This window comes from Bufo bufo, chromosome 4 (genome assembly GCF_905171765.1).
Source record: "Bufo bufo chromosome 4, aBufBuf1.1, whole genome shotgun sequence".
Taxonomy (NCBI): domain Eukaryota; kingdom Metazoa; phylum Chordata; class Amphibia; order Anura; family Bufonidae; genus Bufo; species Bufo bufo.
In genome coordinates, this window is record NC_053392.1 from 65,840,525 (window position 1) to 65,860,265 (window position 19,741).

General features: G+C 42.4%; 1 protein-coding gene across 1 annotated transcript in view; it reads right to left on the reverse strand.

Annotated features, from left to right (window-relative positions):
• The window catches only part of NBAS (NBAS subunit of NRZ tethering complex), a 708,772-nt gene that overhangs the window by 78,676 nt on the left and 610,355 nt on the right, over window positions 1-19,741 (reverse strand). The window contains exon 49 of the mRNA XM_040427340.1: window positions 14,723-14,862. Coding sequence (XP_040283274.1) covers window positions 14,723-14,862 — 140 coding nt within the window. The remainder of the gene's footprint in view (window positions 1-14,722; window positions 14,863-19,741) is intronic.

The following is a 19,741-nucleotide window of genomic DNA, read 5'->3' on the forward strand; positions in this document are numbered from 1 at the left end:
CATATGTAAGTCGTAAAAGACCATGGAGAAAAGGAATTGGCAGGGCTCCACTCACTACCATAAGATGAGGAATAATCCATAAGTCTTTGGGTTTTGTCATGAAAGGGATGACCGGCATAAACTGTACCATTTTTTAAGGCGGCAATGGTTGGCAGTATATAAATCAAGGGCTTATTGGTTCCTTTACCCCATCATCACCTTACTGGTTGCCCAAATTTGATTTTAGAGAAGGGATAGAAAATATTAAATCTCAAAGGAACACTGGAACCTTCATAGTTAATTGATGAACGCCAAGATACCAACACAAAATGTTTCTTCCTAATCAAAAACTATGATTAATTATGGTGCGAAGGACCTTCTGTGAGCAGTCTATTAATTATACATAAAACCATTAATTAGATACAAAGATGGTAATTTATTGTCACCGCAAAGGGCAATAAAAAAGTGTGGATAAGTCTTTTAATGGCTCATAGTGAGATGAAAACTCTGAATACAGGAACTTCAAAATGACTCATTAATGTTTTATGTGTCGGTAACGGGTACAGATTTTTTAAACAGATGTAATCATTTTCCTGCTGCAAACAGGATTTCACTATATATATATATAAAAAAATATAAAATAAAAGGCAGAGCTTCACAGGGGACTGCTTTTTCATAGGTCCAATGGGTACAGGAAAGTGTTGATGTAATGTAATGATTGACCTTAGTGCATGTTAAATGTGACAAGATTTATTAGCTATAGTGTAAACAAAAAAATAAAATACTCAAAAATACATAGTAATAGTAAAGACTATGATTAACCCTCATGAAAAGAAACTGTGCCCTAGTTTTAACAGAAATGTATCAAATCACAATAACAGTACTACCACCTCCACTATCCAATGGGTATAAACCTGACAAGGTAATTCATCCCACAACTCTCAAGTCTGACTAATAAAACTGGTGAACTGGAATTAGTGATGTGTGAGGAGGACTATGACATAGTGGGAATAACTGAGACATGGCTGGATGATAGCTATGACTGGGCAGTTAATGTACAAGGTTACAGTCTGTTCAGAAAGGATCGTCAAAACCGGAGAGGTGGAGGGGTCTGCCTTTATGTAAAATCTTGTCTAAAGCCCACACTCCGTGAAGATATAAGTGAGGGACATGAACATGTGGAGTCACTGTGGGTAGAGATACATGGAGCTAAAAACAACAATAAATTACTAATAGGAGTCTACTATAAACCACCTAATATACCAGAGTCCACAGAAAATCTACTACTAAACGAGATAGACAAGGCGGCAAATCATAATGAGGTGGTTATTATGGGGGACTTCAACTACCCAGATATAGACTGGGAAACTGAAACTTGTATATCTCATAAAGGAAACAGATTCTTGGCAATAACCAAAGACCATTATCTCTCCCAACTGGTTCAGGACCCGACTAGAGGGACGGCCATACTGGACTTAATATTAACCAATAGACCTGACAGAACAACAGACGTGCAGGTTGGGGGACACCTGGGAAATAGTGACCATAAAGTAATAACCTTCCAATTATCATTCAAAAGAGCGTTTCTACAGGGAGAAACAAAAATACCAAACTTCAAAAAAGCTAAATTTAGCCAACTAAGAGAGGCCATAGGCCTAACTAACTGGGACAAAGTCCTCAAAAATAAAAATACAGCCAAAAAATGGGATATCTTTAAAAACATCCTAAAATCTCATTGTGAGAGGTACATACCGTATGGGAATAAAAGGTTAAGGAACAAAAAGAAACCAATGTGGATAAACAGAACTGTAAAGAAAGCAATAAATGACAAAAAGAAAGCATATAAAACCCTAAAACAGGAGGGTAGCACGGAAGCACTGAAAAACTATAAGGAAAAAAACAGAACATGTAAAAAACAAATAAAAGCGGCCAAACTAGAGACCGAGAGATTAATTGCCAAACAGAGTAAAACTAACCCTAAAATGTTCTTCAATTATATAAATGTTAAAAAGTATAAATCTGAAGGTGTCGGCCCTTTAAAGAGTAATGAGGGGGGAGTCGCAGAGAGCGACGAGGAGAAAGCAAAGCTGTTAAATATTTTTTTCTCCAATGTATTCACTAAGGAAAATAAACTGTCAGATGAAATGCTGAATGCTGAAATAAATTCGCCATTAAAAGTGTCCTGTCTGACCCAGGAAGAAGTACAACAGCGACTTAAAAAAATCAAAATAGACAAATCGCCAGGACCGGATGGCATACACCCCCGTATCCTAAGGGAATTAAGTAATGTCATAGCCAGACCCTTATTTCTGATATTTGCGGACTCTGTACTGACAGGGAATGTCCCACAGGATTGGCGCATGGCAAATGTGGTGCCAATATTCAAAAAGGGTCCAAAAACAGAGCCTGGAAACTATAGGCCGGTAAGTTTAACATCTGTTGTGGGTAAACTGTTTGAAGGTTTTCTGAGAGATGCTATGTTAGAGCATCTTATGGGAAATAAGCAAATAACGCCATATCAGCATGGCTTCGTGAGGGATCGGTCATGTCAAACTAATTTAATCAGTTTCTATGAGGAGGTAAGTACTAGACTTGACAGCGGCGAATCAATGGATGTCGTGTATCTGGACTTCTCCAAAGCATTTGACACTGTACCTCATAAAAGGTTAGTATATAAAATGAGAATGCTCGGACTCGGAGAAAACGTCTGTAAGTGGGTAAGTAACTGGCTCAATGATAGAAAACAGAGGGTGGTTATTAACAGTACATACTCAGATTGGGTCACTGTCACTAGTGGAGTACCTCAGGGGTCAGTATTGGGCCCTATTCTCTTCAATATATTTATTAATGATCTTGTAGAAGGCTTGCATAGTAAAATATCAATTTTCGCAGATGACACTAAACTGTGTAAAGTAATTAACACTGAAGAGGACAGTATACTACTACAGAGGGATCTGGATAGATTGGAGGCTTGGGCAGATAAGTGGCAGATGAGGTTTAACACTGAGAAATGTAAAGTTATGCACATGGGAAGGAATAATGCAAGTCACCCGTACATACTAAATGGTAAAACACTCGGTAACACTGACATGGAAAAGGATCTAGGAATTTTAATAAACAGCAAACTAAGCTGCAAAAAACAGTGTCAGGCAGCGGCTGCCAAGGCCAATAAGATAATGGGTTGCATCAAAAGGGGCATAGATGCCCGTGATGAGAACATATTCCTACTACTTTACAAATCACTGGTCAGACCACACATGGAGTACTGTGTACAGTTCTGGGCTCCTGTGAACAAGGCAGACATAGCAGAGCTGGAGAGGGTCCAGAGGAGGGCAACTAAAGTAATAACTGGAATGGGGCAACTACAGTATCCTGAAAGATTATCAAAATTAGGGTTATTCACGTTAGAAAAAAGACGACTGAGGGGAGATCTAATTACTATGTATAAATATATCAGGGGGCAGTACAGAGATCTATCCCATCATCTATTTATCCCCAGGACTGTGACTGTGACGAGGGGACATCCTCTGCGTTTGGAGGAAAGAAGGTTTGTACACAAACATAGAAAAGGGTTCTTTACGGTAAGAGCAGTGAGACTATGGAACTCTCTGCCTGAGGAGGTGGTGATGGGGAGTACAATAAAGGAATTCAAGAGGGGCCTGGATGTATTTCTGGAGTGTAATAATATTACAGGCTATAGCTACTAGAGAGGGGTCGTTGATCCAGGGAGTTATTCTGATTGCCTGATTGGAGTCGGGAAGGAATTTTTTATTCCCCTAAAGTGAGGAAAATTGGCTTCTACCTCACAGGGTTTTTTTGCCTTCCTCTGGATCAACTTGTAGGATGACAGGCCGAACTGGATGGACAAATGTCTTTTTTCGGCCTTATGTACTATGTTACTATGTTACTATGTTACCCTTCAGATTCTTTAGGACTTCTACACTAGAGTAGTACTTTGGTTCCTGTTTACCGTGTATACTTTTTGCCCAAAAAACTTTTCCTGCTATTTTCTGATGGGATCAAGGTGATTAATTATATTTTATGCTCTCTGGATAGACTGGAGGCTTGGGCAGATAAGTGGCAGATGAGGTTTAACACTGACAAATGTAAAGTTATGCACATGGGAAGGAATAATGCAAGTCACCCGTACATAATAAATGGTAAAACACTCGGTAACACTGACAAATGTAAAGTTATGCACATGGGAAGGAATAATGCAAGTCACTCGTACATACTAAATGGTAAAACACTCGGTAACACTGACCTGGAAAAGGATCTAGGAATTTTAATAAACAGCAAACTAAGCTGCAAAAAACAGTGTCAGGCAGCTCCTGCCAAGGCCAATAAGTTAATGGGTTGCATCAAAAGGGGCATAGATGCCCGTGATAAGAACATAGTCCTACCACTTTACAAATCATTAGTCAGACCACACATGGAGTACTGTGTACAGTTCTGGGATCCTGTGAAAAAGGCAGACATAGCAGAGCTGGAGAGGGTCCAGAGGAGGGCAACTAAAGTAATAACTGGAATGGGGCAACTACAGTACCCTGAAAGATTATCAAAATTAGGGTTATTCACTTTAGAAAAAAGACAACTGATGGGAGATCTAATTACTATGTATAAATATATCAAGGGTCAGTACAGAGATCTATCCCATCATCTATTTATCCCCTGGACTGTAACTGTGACGAGGGGACATCCTCTGCGTCTGGAGGAAAGAAGGTTTGTACACAAACATAGAAGAGGATTCTTTACGGTAAAAGCAGTGAGACTATGGAACTCTCTGCCTGAGGAGGTGGTGATGGTGAGTACAATAAAGGAATTCAAGAGGGGCCTGGATGTATTTCTGGAGTGTAATATTATTACAGGCTATAGCTACTAGAGAGGGGTCGTTGATCCAGGGAGTTATTCTGATTGCCTGATTGGAGTCGGGAAGGAATTTTTTATTCCCCTAAAGTGGGGAAAATTGGGTTCTACCTCAGTTTTTTTTTTTGCCTTCCTCTGGATCAACTTGCAGGATGACAGGCCGAACTGGATGGACAAATGTCTTTTTTCGACCTTATGTACTATGTTACTATGTTACCATTCTTACAGTAGCATGGATGGCAGTATGGGAATGCAATATTGTGGTACCTAATAACGTGGAAAAACCAAAATGTGAAAAAAAATAGTCCCAAGACAAGTTAACAGGAATATGGTGGATCATGCCCAGAGTGGGCGCATGGTTGGGGGTATTGGGGAGATGGTTAACTTATTGACAACGGTCCTCTAGCATCAGAAGATCAACAATGAGGAAATGATACTGATGTACATGCAGAGTCCAGACACGATGCTGATGAGAGCGTTTATAAAACTCATGCATTTTCAGAAATCAGCAGGTCGGAAAAACACCGGGCAAAACTGCCACTGATCGAGAGATACTGGTGGACATCAAAAGATGTATAGATGTTCATGGCAAGAACACAGTTTTGCCTCTATACAAATCACTAGTCAGACCATAGTTGGATTATTGTGTACAAGTTTGGCCAACTGTGTAGAAAAAGGACATAGATGAAGTAGATCGGGTGCAAAGGCGATCAGGTAACAAAAATAATGAGTGGTCTGCAGTACCAAGAAAGGTTATCAAACTTGGGATTATTCATAATTAGATCAGTTGTCTTTATTCTGAAGTACAAATATATGATTGGACAGAAATAGGTCTTCTTAATGATCTTATATATAGGCCTCTAACCATGACAAGAGGGAATCCTCTACATCTGGACGGTAGAAAGTTTTACCATCATTATACACAGAGATTCTTTACTGTAAGAGCTGGGAGACTATGGTCCTCCTGCCACAAGCTCAAGAGAAAATGTCTTTCTTGAAAATGATACTATCACAAGTTACAAAATCCAGGGATTTATTGTGATCTGAGTCTTGAAGGAATTGGGGGTTCTTTTCGTTCCTCTGGATCAACATTGTAGGGTTAAATGTTGGACTGGATGGACCGGTGTCATATTTCAGCCTTATCAAATATGTATCAATACAAAAAATGTATACATTTCCCGATAATTATTTTCCTAAACAGTGGCACAAAACTTATCACATGCACATTGAGCAGGAACTTTATATATACATATTGTAGGACTGTTCAAGAGATGATAGTGGATGATAAATATGTGTCACGGGGTTGTGTTAGCTGTGTTAGTAGCAGTTGCTGCTTGACACGTTGCTATTTAGTATGGCTGTAATAGCTGATCCGGGACGGCTCTTACTGGGAGTAGTCAAAGTGCTGGGTGCTACTCCACAACTTCCAGGCCGTGTCTTGGTTTTGGGCTATAAAACACAGGCAGCACTGTCAGGTGGTGTGGATTACTCCTCTCTGACAGTGGAGCTCTATCAGTCTCTGTGTTCGGACCTGGGAGTTTGGGCCTGGATTAAGGCCTGCTACCTTGTTGGTGTGAAAGCAGGTGGATTCTGCTTTGTCCAAGGACCTCTTCTTTGCTGCATGGTGTGAACGAACACCAGAATCACAAGGTGACTGTTGAAACTGACTTTTTGTTTTGTCATTTACTTAAGCCTCATGCACACGACAGTATTTTTTCACGGTCCGCATCATACTTACCTGCTGCGCTGTCTGTGACCGCCCGGGAGCTCCTCCTACTGGTAAGTGACAGGTCTGTGCGGCGCATTGCTTAATGATCTGTCACTTACCAGTAGGAGCTCCCGGCCGGTCACAGACAGCGCATCAGGTAAGTATGATGCTTCTAGTATTGCCGCACACTGGCCACCAATGATATTAATACAATAGAGGGGGGGCCGGGGTGGGGCGCACACTGGCCACCAATGATAATACAATAGAGGGAGGGAGGGGGGGCCGCACACTGGCTACCAATGATAATACAATAGAGGGAGGGGGGCTGCACTGGCCACCAATGATATTAATACAAAAGAGGAAGGGGGTGCCGGGGGGGGGGGGGGGGCCGCACTGGCCACCAATGAAATTAAAACTGGGGAGGGACAGGGGTCTGCCCCCTGCTGCCTGGCAGCCCCTGATCTCTTACAGGGGGCTATGATACGCACAATTAACCCCTTCAGGTGCGGCACCTGAGGGGTTAATTGTGCGGATCACAGTCCCCTGTAAGAGATCGGGTGCCAGGCAGCAGGGGGCAGTCATGTACACAGTTCGTAGTATATTCTAACTAGAAGCGTCCCCATCACTATGGGAATGCCTCTGTGTTAGAATATACTGTCGGATTTGAACTCAGCTCTGAAAAAGCTTTTATGCAGACGGATCTTCGGATCCGTCTGTATGAAAGTAGCCTACGGACACGGATCACGGACGCCAATCTTGTGTGCATCCATGTTTTTTCACGGACCCATTAACTTGAATGGGTCCGTGAACTGTTGTCCGTCATAAAAACAGGACAGGTCGTATTTTTTTGACGGACAGGATACACGGATCACGGAGGCGGATGACAAACGGTGCATTTTCCGAGTTTTCAACGGACCCATTGAAAGTCAATGGGTCCGCAGAAAATCACGGAAAACGGAACAATGGCCACGGGTGCACACAACAGTCGTGTGCATGAGGCCTTATACGAGTCAAAGATGGGGTACATCTGCAGATATTGTCCCCATGTACAGGATGAATAGACTTATGAAGCTCTGGAGCAATGCCCTTATAGAAGTACTTTTATGCTTTATTTACGTAATTTTCCAATGACAACTGCTGAAAAATACAAGAACAGACATCAGTAAGATCATTGCACCTGGTTTTCCAGTGTCATCACTACCAGCACTGAAGTCTTAGGTACTCACAACTGAAAAAGACGAGGACGAGCTGAGCGGTGTTATGGTGGAACAATGGTGCACCCAACAGAGCGGTTCCACCCACAGTGTACCGAAAACCTTATTTGCATACAAAATAAAAAGAAGCATTTCTCAGAATCAGAGGACCAGATTTTTTTCTATAATGGTATGGTTATGTTTCGGGGCACCTACCCTATATGGAAACTGATTTTGGGGGTGACGGACTCCCTTTAACTCAGAGAAGCAAAGGTATTAGAAACTATCAGAACAGATCATCATTTTTAGTTGGCTTTCTCCTTTAAAATTCCAAAAATTCCATCTACCAGTGTGTCTAGATGACAGACTATGGGGGTAATTAATCACGCCATTTACTGCAGAATGTTGGTGAAAACTAGAGCCAAATTTTGTTGCACCCCAAAAAATTTGCAACTTTCTGCGATTTCATGCCACACTGACCGCTTTTAAAAAATGGATGGGAAAGTGATATCACACCAGATAATTTTGCAAAAAATACGGCAATCTTGGGTGGAGCACAAAAACTGGATGCTGTGTTCAAAGATGCAACAAATTTATCAAACACGTTGTGCTGTTTACACAGATTATCCGTTGACAATGGCACTCGTCAGAGGGTGGGATCTATTACGCAGTTCGTTTTTGAAGCTGATGTGTTCGAAGCATGAAATATGGACAAGTGTAGGGATTTGAGTGTCTTGACCATGGTCAAATTGATGAATGGATGTCAGAGCTTCTCCAAAATGGCAGATCTTGTGGGGGTCTTCCTGTCAAAAGTGGCCCAAGGAAGCACAAGGGGTAAATTGGTGACAGGGTCATGGGCACCCAAGGCTCACTGATGAGCTAACCTGTCTGGTCTGATCCCATAGAAAATCGCTTAAAAAGTACACTGTCACTGTGACTAGCTTCATGCTGTCCTATCTGAGAGTAACATACAGTAAGTTAGGGTCAGAAATCCTGATTCAAATTCAGGTCACTTACTTTTTTTCGCCCAGTCATTTTCTTAAAATTCCTGATGAGCAGCGGATTCTGAGTGCCAGAGTCTGCACTCTGGCCAAGAGATAATGATCCTGACCAGAGGACCCTGATTCTATTAAAGGAGTGATACCAAGATTGTAGCTTGGATAGAGGATAAGTATCTGATCAGTTGGGGTCTGACTGTCACTGATCCTGAAAACAGGGGTCCAGTTCCCCCATATGTAAGAAGTGACAAATTATGTCACGCAATTTGTTCTGGGACTGCCAAAAATATCTGAGTGTAGAAAATGAACTGAGTGGCAGCACAAAAGCACGACCTGGTGTTCCAGTCATATGAAGGAACTGGACCCATGTTCTCAGGATCGTGGAGGTCTCAATGGTCGAACCCCCATTGATCAGATACTTATCCCCCAATCCTGGGGATAGATGATAAGTTAACAACACAGCACAACCCCTTTAAAGGGGTTGTCCCACGAAAAAATGATCTACAGTTTTCAAACCAGCACCTGGATCTGAATACTTTTGTAATTGCATGTAATTAAAAATGTAGTATAGCCACTGAGTTACTGAATAAAATGTATCTGTATAGCGCCACCTGCTGTTTGTTTTTTTCTTATTTCTTTGTCCTGCTCACTGAGGTGGCCGCACATGCTCAGTTTCATCCTTCATCTGCCTCCTGAAGTGTTATAGGGAGAGCTGAGACACGCCCCCTGAGCTGTGATAGGGCGCGCATGGACACGCCCCCTTAGCTGCAGAAGAAAGGACACTCCCCTTGAGCTGTCAGCTTGATATAAATCTAGCAGAGCAATGATTGGGGAGATCTCTGGATCCATGTGAGGTACAGGGCTGGTTCTAGCTTTGTTAGAAAGAGGTTGTAATGGACTATATGATGTCTGATTTTCCTTTTTTATATTATTCATGGGATAACTCCTTTAACCATGAAAATGGACAATACAATAACATAATTTTCAGTGGAGCCAACGGACTCACACTCGCTGATGATGCAGGCTGGGTGACCTGCAGTGGAGAATAATTTGGCCGCAGATGATACTTGACAGTTCTTTTCCTTTCAACTGAAAATCCTTTCAGACAGAAAGCAATGCCCACAGAATGCTCCTCGAAAGATCAGAAATGTATTTATTTTACATCAAACAAAAAAAGAAAAAATAGACTCCGAAAAAACCCAGCTTGGAGGAATTTTTGGGGTGGTGCTCAAAAGGGCATAATATACAGTAATTCTTTTTTTTTTTTTCTGTTTTTTTTTTCCAAGAGAAACTGCCCCTTAACTTCAGTAAAGATGAAGCGTTTATAATCCCTACAGGGAGTCTATTTCCTTAGTTCAAACAGAGCGGAGATCAATGGCAGAGAGAAAGTTTCAGTGGAAGGAGTTAGTAACTCGCTTCCACCCCACCACTGACAAGTGAAGAATGACACTTCGTGCTGAGTAGCCTATAAAAAAAAGTTAATTCCGACACTCACCTTGAAGCACAGATAAAAGGCTGAATGATTGCTGATGGTGGAAAGAGCGGGCACAGAGGCTGGCTCTAAATCATGGAGTGTTCAGCTAAACCATAAAAGAACACAACCCCTCCAGCGCCCCTCATCTTGCCAATATTTGTTAAGACTGTTAACCCCTAATCCTCACCTGTCTTATTTTAACATTTTTCTCTTGAGCAGTAAGAGCAGGTGCTACAATGGTGGGGAATAAAATTTAAACCGCACTTTAATGAATTGATATAATACATATCTATTTTTTATATATACAAATTTTGCATGCTGATAAATTCTTGTGAACACCATACAGCGCAGATGAGGTCGAAGCGGATGGCAAAATTATATACAAAACTGTAAATCTGGGTATAATGATTTTGCTATGCTTCCTCCAACAGTGGTTACTTTTGGGTTAGGAACACACCTAGTTTTTTGGAGGAAGCTTGGAGACAGATTTTCCTGCAGGTTTTTCACTTAGAAGTCTATTAGTAAGGAAATGGAAATATAAAGAAAGGAATTACTGCACTTTTCGCTCTATAAGACACACTTTATGTCCTCTACAGGTGGGGGAAAATGGCAGTGCGTGTTATGGAAGCAAACACTAGTACACAGTAGGAAATGGGAGTGGTGAAAATAGCTCTTCTTCTCCAAGCACCTCACTGCACTGTCCTGACGTGCGATGTTAGGTCACAGTGCAGCAAGGCACCCAGAGAAGACCAGGAAGAGTCGCTGAATCTGCAGAATGGTGACGCGGACAGAGGCTGCAGAGGTAAATTAATTTACTTACATCTGATGGAGGTCTGATCTGAGATCTAATAATGAATGGCGGTTTGATCTGAGGTCTAATACTGAATGGGGGTCGGATTTTAATAGTGAATGGGGGGGGGTCTTATCTAAGGTCTAATAATGAATGGGGGTCTGATCTGAGCTCTAATAATGAATGGGTGTCTGATCTGAGCTTTAAGAGTGAATGGGGGCTGATCTGAGGTCTAATAATGAATAGGGGTCTGACCTGAGGTTTAATAATGAGGATTGAGGGTCTGATCTGAAGTCTGATGAGGATTGAGGGTCTGATCTGAGATCTGATGAAGATTGGAGGTCTAAACTGAAGTTTGATGAAGATTGGGGGTCTGATTTAGGGGTCTGATGAAGACTGGGGGTCTGATCTGAGGTCTGAAGAAAAATATATTTTTTTCTTATTTTCTTCCTCTAAACCCTTGGTGCGTCTTATAGAGCAAAAAAGATAGTATATTTCTCTTTCCTGCCGGATCCAGGTACTACCATGCCAGAATTTTTCACCTCAATGACATCACCATAAATTTACAATTCCCTGACATTCATGAACAAACTATACATGTCTCACTTCCCTTGATGAAAAGGCAAAATGACTTGTGTGCCAAAGGATGGGTGGAAGACTTAAGGAATAAGCTCATGTACTAAGGCAGACACATTTGGGAAAGGAGATTGTCTGTGAATATATTCACATGCTCATAATTTGGTCAATATCCTAACTATATAAATGTTTCTGAAATGATTGTCTTAGGCACATGGCTTAACTGTGGTGCCTGGGGCCCACCAGTAAAATTAATTCTGGGGGCCCACTGTAAAGTTACATGTAAATTTGACCTGCTCACACAGCGGCAAGATGCTACAAGATGATTATGGGAGCGCCTGCAGTGACTTTTGGAGGGAAGGTTCCTGGGGCAATCGGATGCTATTTGTAGTGCAAGCAGTGTTATTTGCGACTTGTTCAGAGGGTGGGAACCTAGGAGCCCTCATTTCTCTGGGGCCCACCAGGGGATTCGCATATTCCCCTGTGGGCCAGTCCAAGCCTATGTACAACAGTACTTGATTGAGTGTCTAGTGTCTACTAAAGGTGTGCTGGTTTTAATTTTTTACATCAGTCATGCCATAGCCCCTTCAAAGTCCCCGTATCAAAGTTACACCCCTCTCAGGCCCTTCAATAGATATACCACAGTGTACTAAATAGTTTTCCATAGAGTGTTACTTTAAATGTTGAATATTTCAAAAAGAGGCTAGTCAACATTTAGTGTTGCAAACACTCCTGGTTATGTTAATTTACTGTCAAGGGATCAAAAGTTCTTGTCACCATCATAATCTAAAATCTATAACCCTACTGTCTGTCCATACAGAAATAGCTGTCAAGTTGATTCTGGTGACAGAGCCTCTAAAATCGAATTCCTTTTCTAAAGCAATTATCCCATGATTAAAGGGGTATTCCGCTTGTTTCAAGTTATCCCTTATCTAATCACTGGGACCCCACCGATTACGAGAACGGGGGACCTGTACACCCTGCAGCCCCCCTGAAATGAACAGACATGCGTGTCGCCACTCCATTAATTTCTATGGGAATTCTGGAGATAGCCGAGCGCTGTTCTCGCCAATCTCTGGAACTCCCATAGAAATAAACCGGAATACCCCTTTAATTATGGGATAATCCCTTTAGAAAAGGAATGCGATTTTAGAGGCTCTGTCATCAGGATCAACCCTATACAACCAGCCATATAGCCTGGCAGGGTTAATTAGGCTGATGAATACTGCGCACGCGCTGTTCACCTCGTAGAACCTGGAAGTGCAGCTACGCTCGGCTTCAGGTGAAGCTGGCTATTCACCTGGTCGGAGGGCATGTTCAGATGGAAAGAGGTGTTAGTATTGAACACCAGGGGCGTTGTTGGAGCTGTGCTCATACAGCTTAAGCTCGCCTCCTGGTGCTCGAATAGCTCATTTGCAAAAGAACAAAAGTCAGATTTTCTCCTGAAATGCCGGCACCTAAAGTGAAAATAAAGGTGTCAATTTAAACAGCTTCATCAACCCTACCAGGATACATGGTATAGGGTCGATTCTGATGACAGAGCCTCTTTAAAGTTTCTCAGATGGCACACAGTATGACAATGCTTGGGGGCTCTATATGTTGCCGGGCATCCAGCAGAAAAGGATATTTAGGAGGAGCACTGTGCTAAGAGTTGCATCAGTCAGTTGATCTCAGCCAATCATCAAACACTCCTGGCAATGCTCAATAAAAGGCAGCAGTCCACAATACTCCTCCCAAATGTTTTTTTCAGATGGATGCCAGGCACAGTACACCGCTGATAGTACAGGGAGACTATAACGCAAAACCATACTTATTATAAACCCAAAGATGACATACAAGTTACCTAATCGCACATAAATCTAATTGTAGGATAATACTATACTGTATGTATACTGACTGACCATAAATCCTACAGGAAAATTTCCCAATGGGCCAATGCCCAGGGGGCCGCCCCAGCCCTCCTCACAGCCGCCGATCAGGTACATAAAGATCTAATGCTCTAATGTAGGAGCATCAGGTACTTATGCACCGGGCCTATGGCTGTCCTCCTGAATTCAACTGTATAATTGTCCTCCGGACGGTGATACAGTTGAATACTGTGGTGAAGGTGGCGGTATTTTGTGCTGCACTGTTTTATTTGCTTCTGCTGGGGCAGTGTTTTGAACTGCACTACAGTACTGCAGGCCCTGCCTACTTGTGTTGGCCTGCCATCTGTCAATTTGGCCCCACCTACACCATGGGGCCACGTTTATTTATTGTTTTCCACTTTATTTCCCTGTCGGCCCATGTGTACGTCATATGATACTATAAAAGTGGAGCAAGGTTCAATAGTAGTAGTGGAATAAGTCATTTAAAGGCTATGTACACCTTTGGAGGCAATTTTTTTCAAGATTGCATTTTACTCATTTTTGGCTAAAAATCATTTTTTTAAATTCACCTTTATTAAAAATATTGAGCTGTTCTGTCACTAAGGGTTAACAGTTTTTTCTAGCTGTGTGACTGGTACTTTCACTTTGTGCCGGTCATCTAATAAACCTAATCTCTAAACTGCTGAGAAGTCAAACACTTATTTAAGCCACATTCTTATCAGTAAGATAAGAATTGAGCTATATTGAGTTTTTAGGACGTCAGAGAGCAGAGATAAGGAGTCCGTCAGTTCCTGGTCTGACTGAAAAGACAGAATATCCAAAAGGGTCATAATAGAGCTTCTCAGCTATGTACAGAAAAAAAGACTCCGTAATTTTAATGAAGACTAATTTAAAAAATTATTCTTAGCTCAAAGGAGTACAATGCAATGATAATAAAATGCCCCCAAAGGTGTACATAGCTTTTCATTCTTTAGCTCTGCTGTCCAGCTTGATAACCTGCAACGATAATGCAATGGAAGTATCCACAGCCTATGTTGATATCTGCAAAATGACAAACTGAGCACTGCTACACCTACAGGTATATATTCTCCTGAAGGTTATGCAGGACAAAATTAGGCTGCTAGCAAAAAATAAAATAAAAAAAGTTTCTAGCAAGACACAGAAGAGTAGAACATTGTTAGATGTTCCTTGGCTTGAACTTGTAGAGGTTGAAGCATTAGATTTCATTTGCTGACTGTACCTGCAGTGGAGTTAGAAGGCCATTACTTACATGCTTAGTCCTTTCATCGGAGGCCAGGCTTGTAGAAGTAAAACTAAGTGCTGGAACTCTGGGAGCGTGTGACTGATGTCCAGCAGCTTCACAAAGAGAAGATATCTTTTTTCTTCATTTTCAATGTCAGCCACATCAACCTAGAGGGTGAAAAACCACAGCTCAGACCTTGAATCCATTCAGTGTAACTGGGTAAAAAGTAAGGAGCATGACAAACCCTCTACACAATGAAACGCCAAGAGCTCTTTGTCAAAATCTATAGCTGAGAGTCTGCAGAGCAAGGAAACAAGGAGCAAATCATCTGCTCTTTACTGATATTAACGCAGTAAAAACTGGACAGAACTTCGGGGGTTATTAACGCAGATCATTGGGTTTAAAAATTCCTTGCTATGAGGGTCCCCTTACTGGAAGCTGATCATCAAGTGTCCCCATGCTGGAACCTCTAGTGATCAGTTTTAATTTGGGGAGAAACCTGGCATTAAGTGTTCAATTTCCCTGCAGCCCCCTCAACAGGGGACACTAAGCATTACACCCTGCTTATTCAAATCAATGTGTGTTTAACCCCTTAGTGACCAAGCACATTTTTATTTATTTTTTTCATTTTTTTTCCATCATCGCTTTTCAAGAGCTAGAACATTTTTTTTTTTCTGTTCATGTAGCCGTATGAGGGCTTGTTTTTTGCAGGACAAGTTGCAGTTTTTAATGGTGCCATTTTGCGGTACATATAGCTTACTGATTAACTTTTATTAACTCTTTCTTGGAAGGGGGGTGTGAAAAAAAACAGCAATCGTGCCATTAAACGCCATGTTGTTATTTATAAACTATACATTTTGCGTCATTAATAGCACCATAACATTCTCTGGGTCAGTCCGATAAGGCCTCATGCACACAACCATTCCGTTTTTTGCGGTCTGCAAAACGCGGATCTGCAAAAAAAAGGAAGCTGCCCGTGTTGCCTTCCGCAATTTGCGGAACGGGCGCCAGCAATATAAATGCCTATTCTTGTCCGCAAAGTGTTCAGATGCGGACCCAAACAACGGTCGTGTGCATGAGGCCTAAGGCTCCTTTCAGACGTCCGCACTTCGGGTCCGGATCCGTTCCGCAATTATGCAGAAACGGGTGCGGACCTATTCATTTTCAATGGGGACGGAAAAGATGCGGACAGCACACAGTGTGCCGTCCGCATCCGCACTTCCCTTTCGCGGGCCCAAACTTCTGGTCCGCGGCTCCGCAAAAAAATAGAGCATGTCATATTCTTGTCCGCAGGCCGGACAAGAATAGGAATCCTCTATATAGTGCTGGCTAATATGTGCGGTGTCAGTGTTTTGCGGACTGCAAAACACTACGGACGTCTGAATGGACCCTTAGGCCCCTTTCACACGAGCGAGTATTCCGCGCGGATGCGATGCGGGAGGTGAACGCATTGCACCCGCACTGAATACCGACCCATTCATTTCTATGGGGCTGTGCACACGAGCGGTGATTTTCACGCATCACTTTTGCGTTGCGTGAAAATCGCAGCATGCTCCTCTTTGTGCGTTTTTCACGTAACGCAGGCCCCATAGAAATGAATGGGGTTGCGTGAAAATCGCAAGCATCCGCAAGCAAGTGCGGATGCGGTGCGATTTTCACGCACGGTTGCTAGGAGGCGATCGGGATGGAGACCCGAACCTTATTATTTTCCCTTATAACATGGTTATAAGGGAAAATAATAGCATTCTGAATACAGAATGCATAGTAAAACAGGGCTGGAGGGGTTAAAAAAAAATAAAAAGTCATTTAACTCACCTTTATCCACTTGCTCGCGTAGCCGGCATCTCCGTCTGACTCTCTTACTGTCTAGGACCTGTGGAGAGCATTAACTATAGTTTAAGGACCTGGGATGACGTCACTCCGGTCATCACATGGTACGTCACATGATCTTTTACCATGGTGATTCACCATGGTAAAAGATCATGTGACGTACCATGTGATGACCAGAGTGACGTCATCCCAGGTCCTTAAACTATAGTTAATGCTCTCCACAGGTCCTAGACAGTAAAAGAGTCAGACGGAGATGCCCGGCATCGCGAGCAAGTGGATTAAGGTGAGTTAAATGATTTTTTTTTTTTTTTTAACCCCCTCCAGCCCTGTTTTACTTAGCATTCTGTATTCAGAATGCTATTATTTTCCCTTATAACCATGTTATAAGGGAAAATAATACTATTTACAGAACACCGATCCCAAGCCCGAACTTCTGTGAAGAAGTTCGGGTTTGGGTACCAAACACGCGCGATTTTTCTCATGCGAGTGCAAAACGCATTACAATGTTTTGCACTCGCGCGGAAAAATCGCGGGTGTTCCCGCAACGCACCCGGACATTTTTCCGCAACGCCCGTGTGAAAGAGGCCTTACAGTGATAGGAAATACACAGTTATTTTACATTTTACTACTTTCACACAATAAAAACCTTTTTTTCTGAAATGAAGAAAATGTTTTTACATTATCGCATCATTTTCATTGGTACCACATTGGAATAACAATTCATGTATCACTGGAACTCATTTGCAAACATTAAAGCGTGCTCAATGATGGCTCTCAGGCTGCCACTGATGACTATGTTAACTGAAGCTGCCTGATTCACCCACTTTCGTATTTAAAGGTGCGGTCTCATGTGCCTTAGTACATACTGTATGTGCCAGAACTGGAGAACCAGAATGATCCTTGTATTTCAAAGAAGGTCAAACATCTACCCTGAGACTGCAGGTAAAACAGGCAAAATCAGCCATTTGCTGGCGGTTTGGGGGAGGGACCCGGGGAGATCAGCCGATGAGAAAACATCCTAAGGCGTTAATTTCTATTTAGTGTGTATTATTATTATTATTATTAGGTGCAAAAATCATGAAATTCTACCATTAGAAATCACATGCAAAAAACAACAACATATAATATAAATGAAATAAAACAATGTCAGATGAAACCACAACGGCTGACTACAGGAGCTCAACATAAGTCCAGAATCAAGGAAACGGTGCACGGATGTAGCTAAAGATATGACCATTAACATCCAGGCCCATTTCACAAGGCTCGGCTTCACATTTGGATTCCCCAGCAGTAGGTTACGGATATAAGGGAACACAGACGTTCTTAAATGTCGCCATTATACCCCGGAGCCTTGGCATCGTATTACTAGTTATGACAGATCTGATCTTTATTTCCTTAAAATGACTTTGTTAAAAGTTCAACTTATTCACTTAATTTTCATTGAGATGGCATTTTTCTCCTTTGCTAAAATATAACGTCCTTTTTCTGCGGGGGGAAAAAAAATTCCTAATTTGTCTTCCCTCTGCAAAAGTGTTAAGCACTTCATTGAATTGGGTGACTTTAACCATCACTGAAGTGAGATTTCCGGCTTGTTTGACTGCTTATCAGCAATATATCCTCCCTCGTTGACGCTACGCGCCTGGTCTTTCAGTCTCAGGAATCACGTTAACCTTGTGTACGGTTGGCTATGTGACATGCGGCATCCGAAAAGGCGTCCGGTGGCTGCGGTCACATATGAAATATCACCAACCTGATCTGATTTATATTCTTGGACAGGAGGCAGCGTAAGGCCAAGTTCACATAGCAAACATTTTTTTTCTTTCATAGCCAAAACCATCGGTTCAAGAAAATAAAATATCACATAAAATGGGTTATCCTGGAAAAGATAATGACGACTTATCAGGATAGGTCACATCCTTACCACGTAGGCGGGGGTCCAAGTCGCGGCACCCTTACTGATCAGCTGTTTCAGGGAGTCGCTGCGCTCACAGCAGCTCTCCAAGCACAGCGCCATACATCGTATAGTGGTTGTGCTTGGTACTGCAGCTCAGTGACTTGAATGGGGGTGAGCAGCAACCAGGCCATGTGATCGATGTACGGTGACATCAGATGGCCTAGGAAGAGGCAGCAGCGCTCACGGAGCACCTGGCTTTTTCTAATACCTGATTGACAGGGGTCCCGGATGTCGGACCCCCGTAGATCTGATTTTGATGCTCTATCTTAAGGATAGGTCATCAATATCTTTTCCCAAAAAATCCCTTTAAGGCCCCATTCACACAACTGTATTTTTCTTCCACATACGATCCGAACTCACATCGGATGCAGACCCATGAATTACAAAGGGACCACAAAAAATGTCTGCATCCGTATGTCTGTTCCGTGGGCCCGCAAAAGATAGAACAAGTCCTATTCTTGTCCGTTCTTCAGAGAAGAACAGGGATTGTTACAATGGGGCCCTGCAAAAATGCACACGGAGCGCATCCATATCTGTAGACCGCAAAAAAGATCCGGTCAAGTGAATGGGCCTAACTGGGGAATGAACTGAACACTTTTATGACGGCTTCCTTTTCGTCTTTTTCGTTACAAATCCTCCAATTCCTGGGCTCCTCTTCTGTCATCGAAGATGCGCACCTCTTCTTAGTCTGCCTGATGTATGCTGTGCAACAGTAGTCCAAGACAATTCCTGCTGACCTTGGATTGGCCAGCGACGCTCAAGTGAACAATGTTGGCCGATCCAAGGGCAGGGTTGGACAAGTAGGAAGCACCTTGGGCTACCAGTGCACAGTGTGCATCGGATAGGCTGAGAAGCGGAGCGGCCATCTTGGATGGGAGAAGTGGAGTCCTAGAATTAGTGGATCTATGACTAAAAAGCTGAAAAGAAGGTCACATGTAAGTGTTCTGTTTGTTCCCAATGTGATATTTTTTTTCCCTTTAACTGGAGGGTCACTTGAAAAGCAAAGAAAGGAGGATAGGCCCTAGGTTCAAAGCTATTTTCTTTTGGCGCTACAGTATTGCGTACCGTCGTACAGTGTGCAAATAACCATATCAATCGGTGTCTAATTATCAACGTCATATAGTGGATATGAACATTACACATCTACCGCCATACAATGCAAAAATAATAAACCTTAAAGTGACTAAAAGTGACCATACACCTTCGGGGGCTGCCGGCAGAACACTTGTTTGGCCAACAGCTATCACCCCATACACATGCAT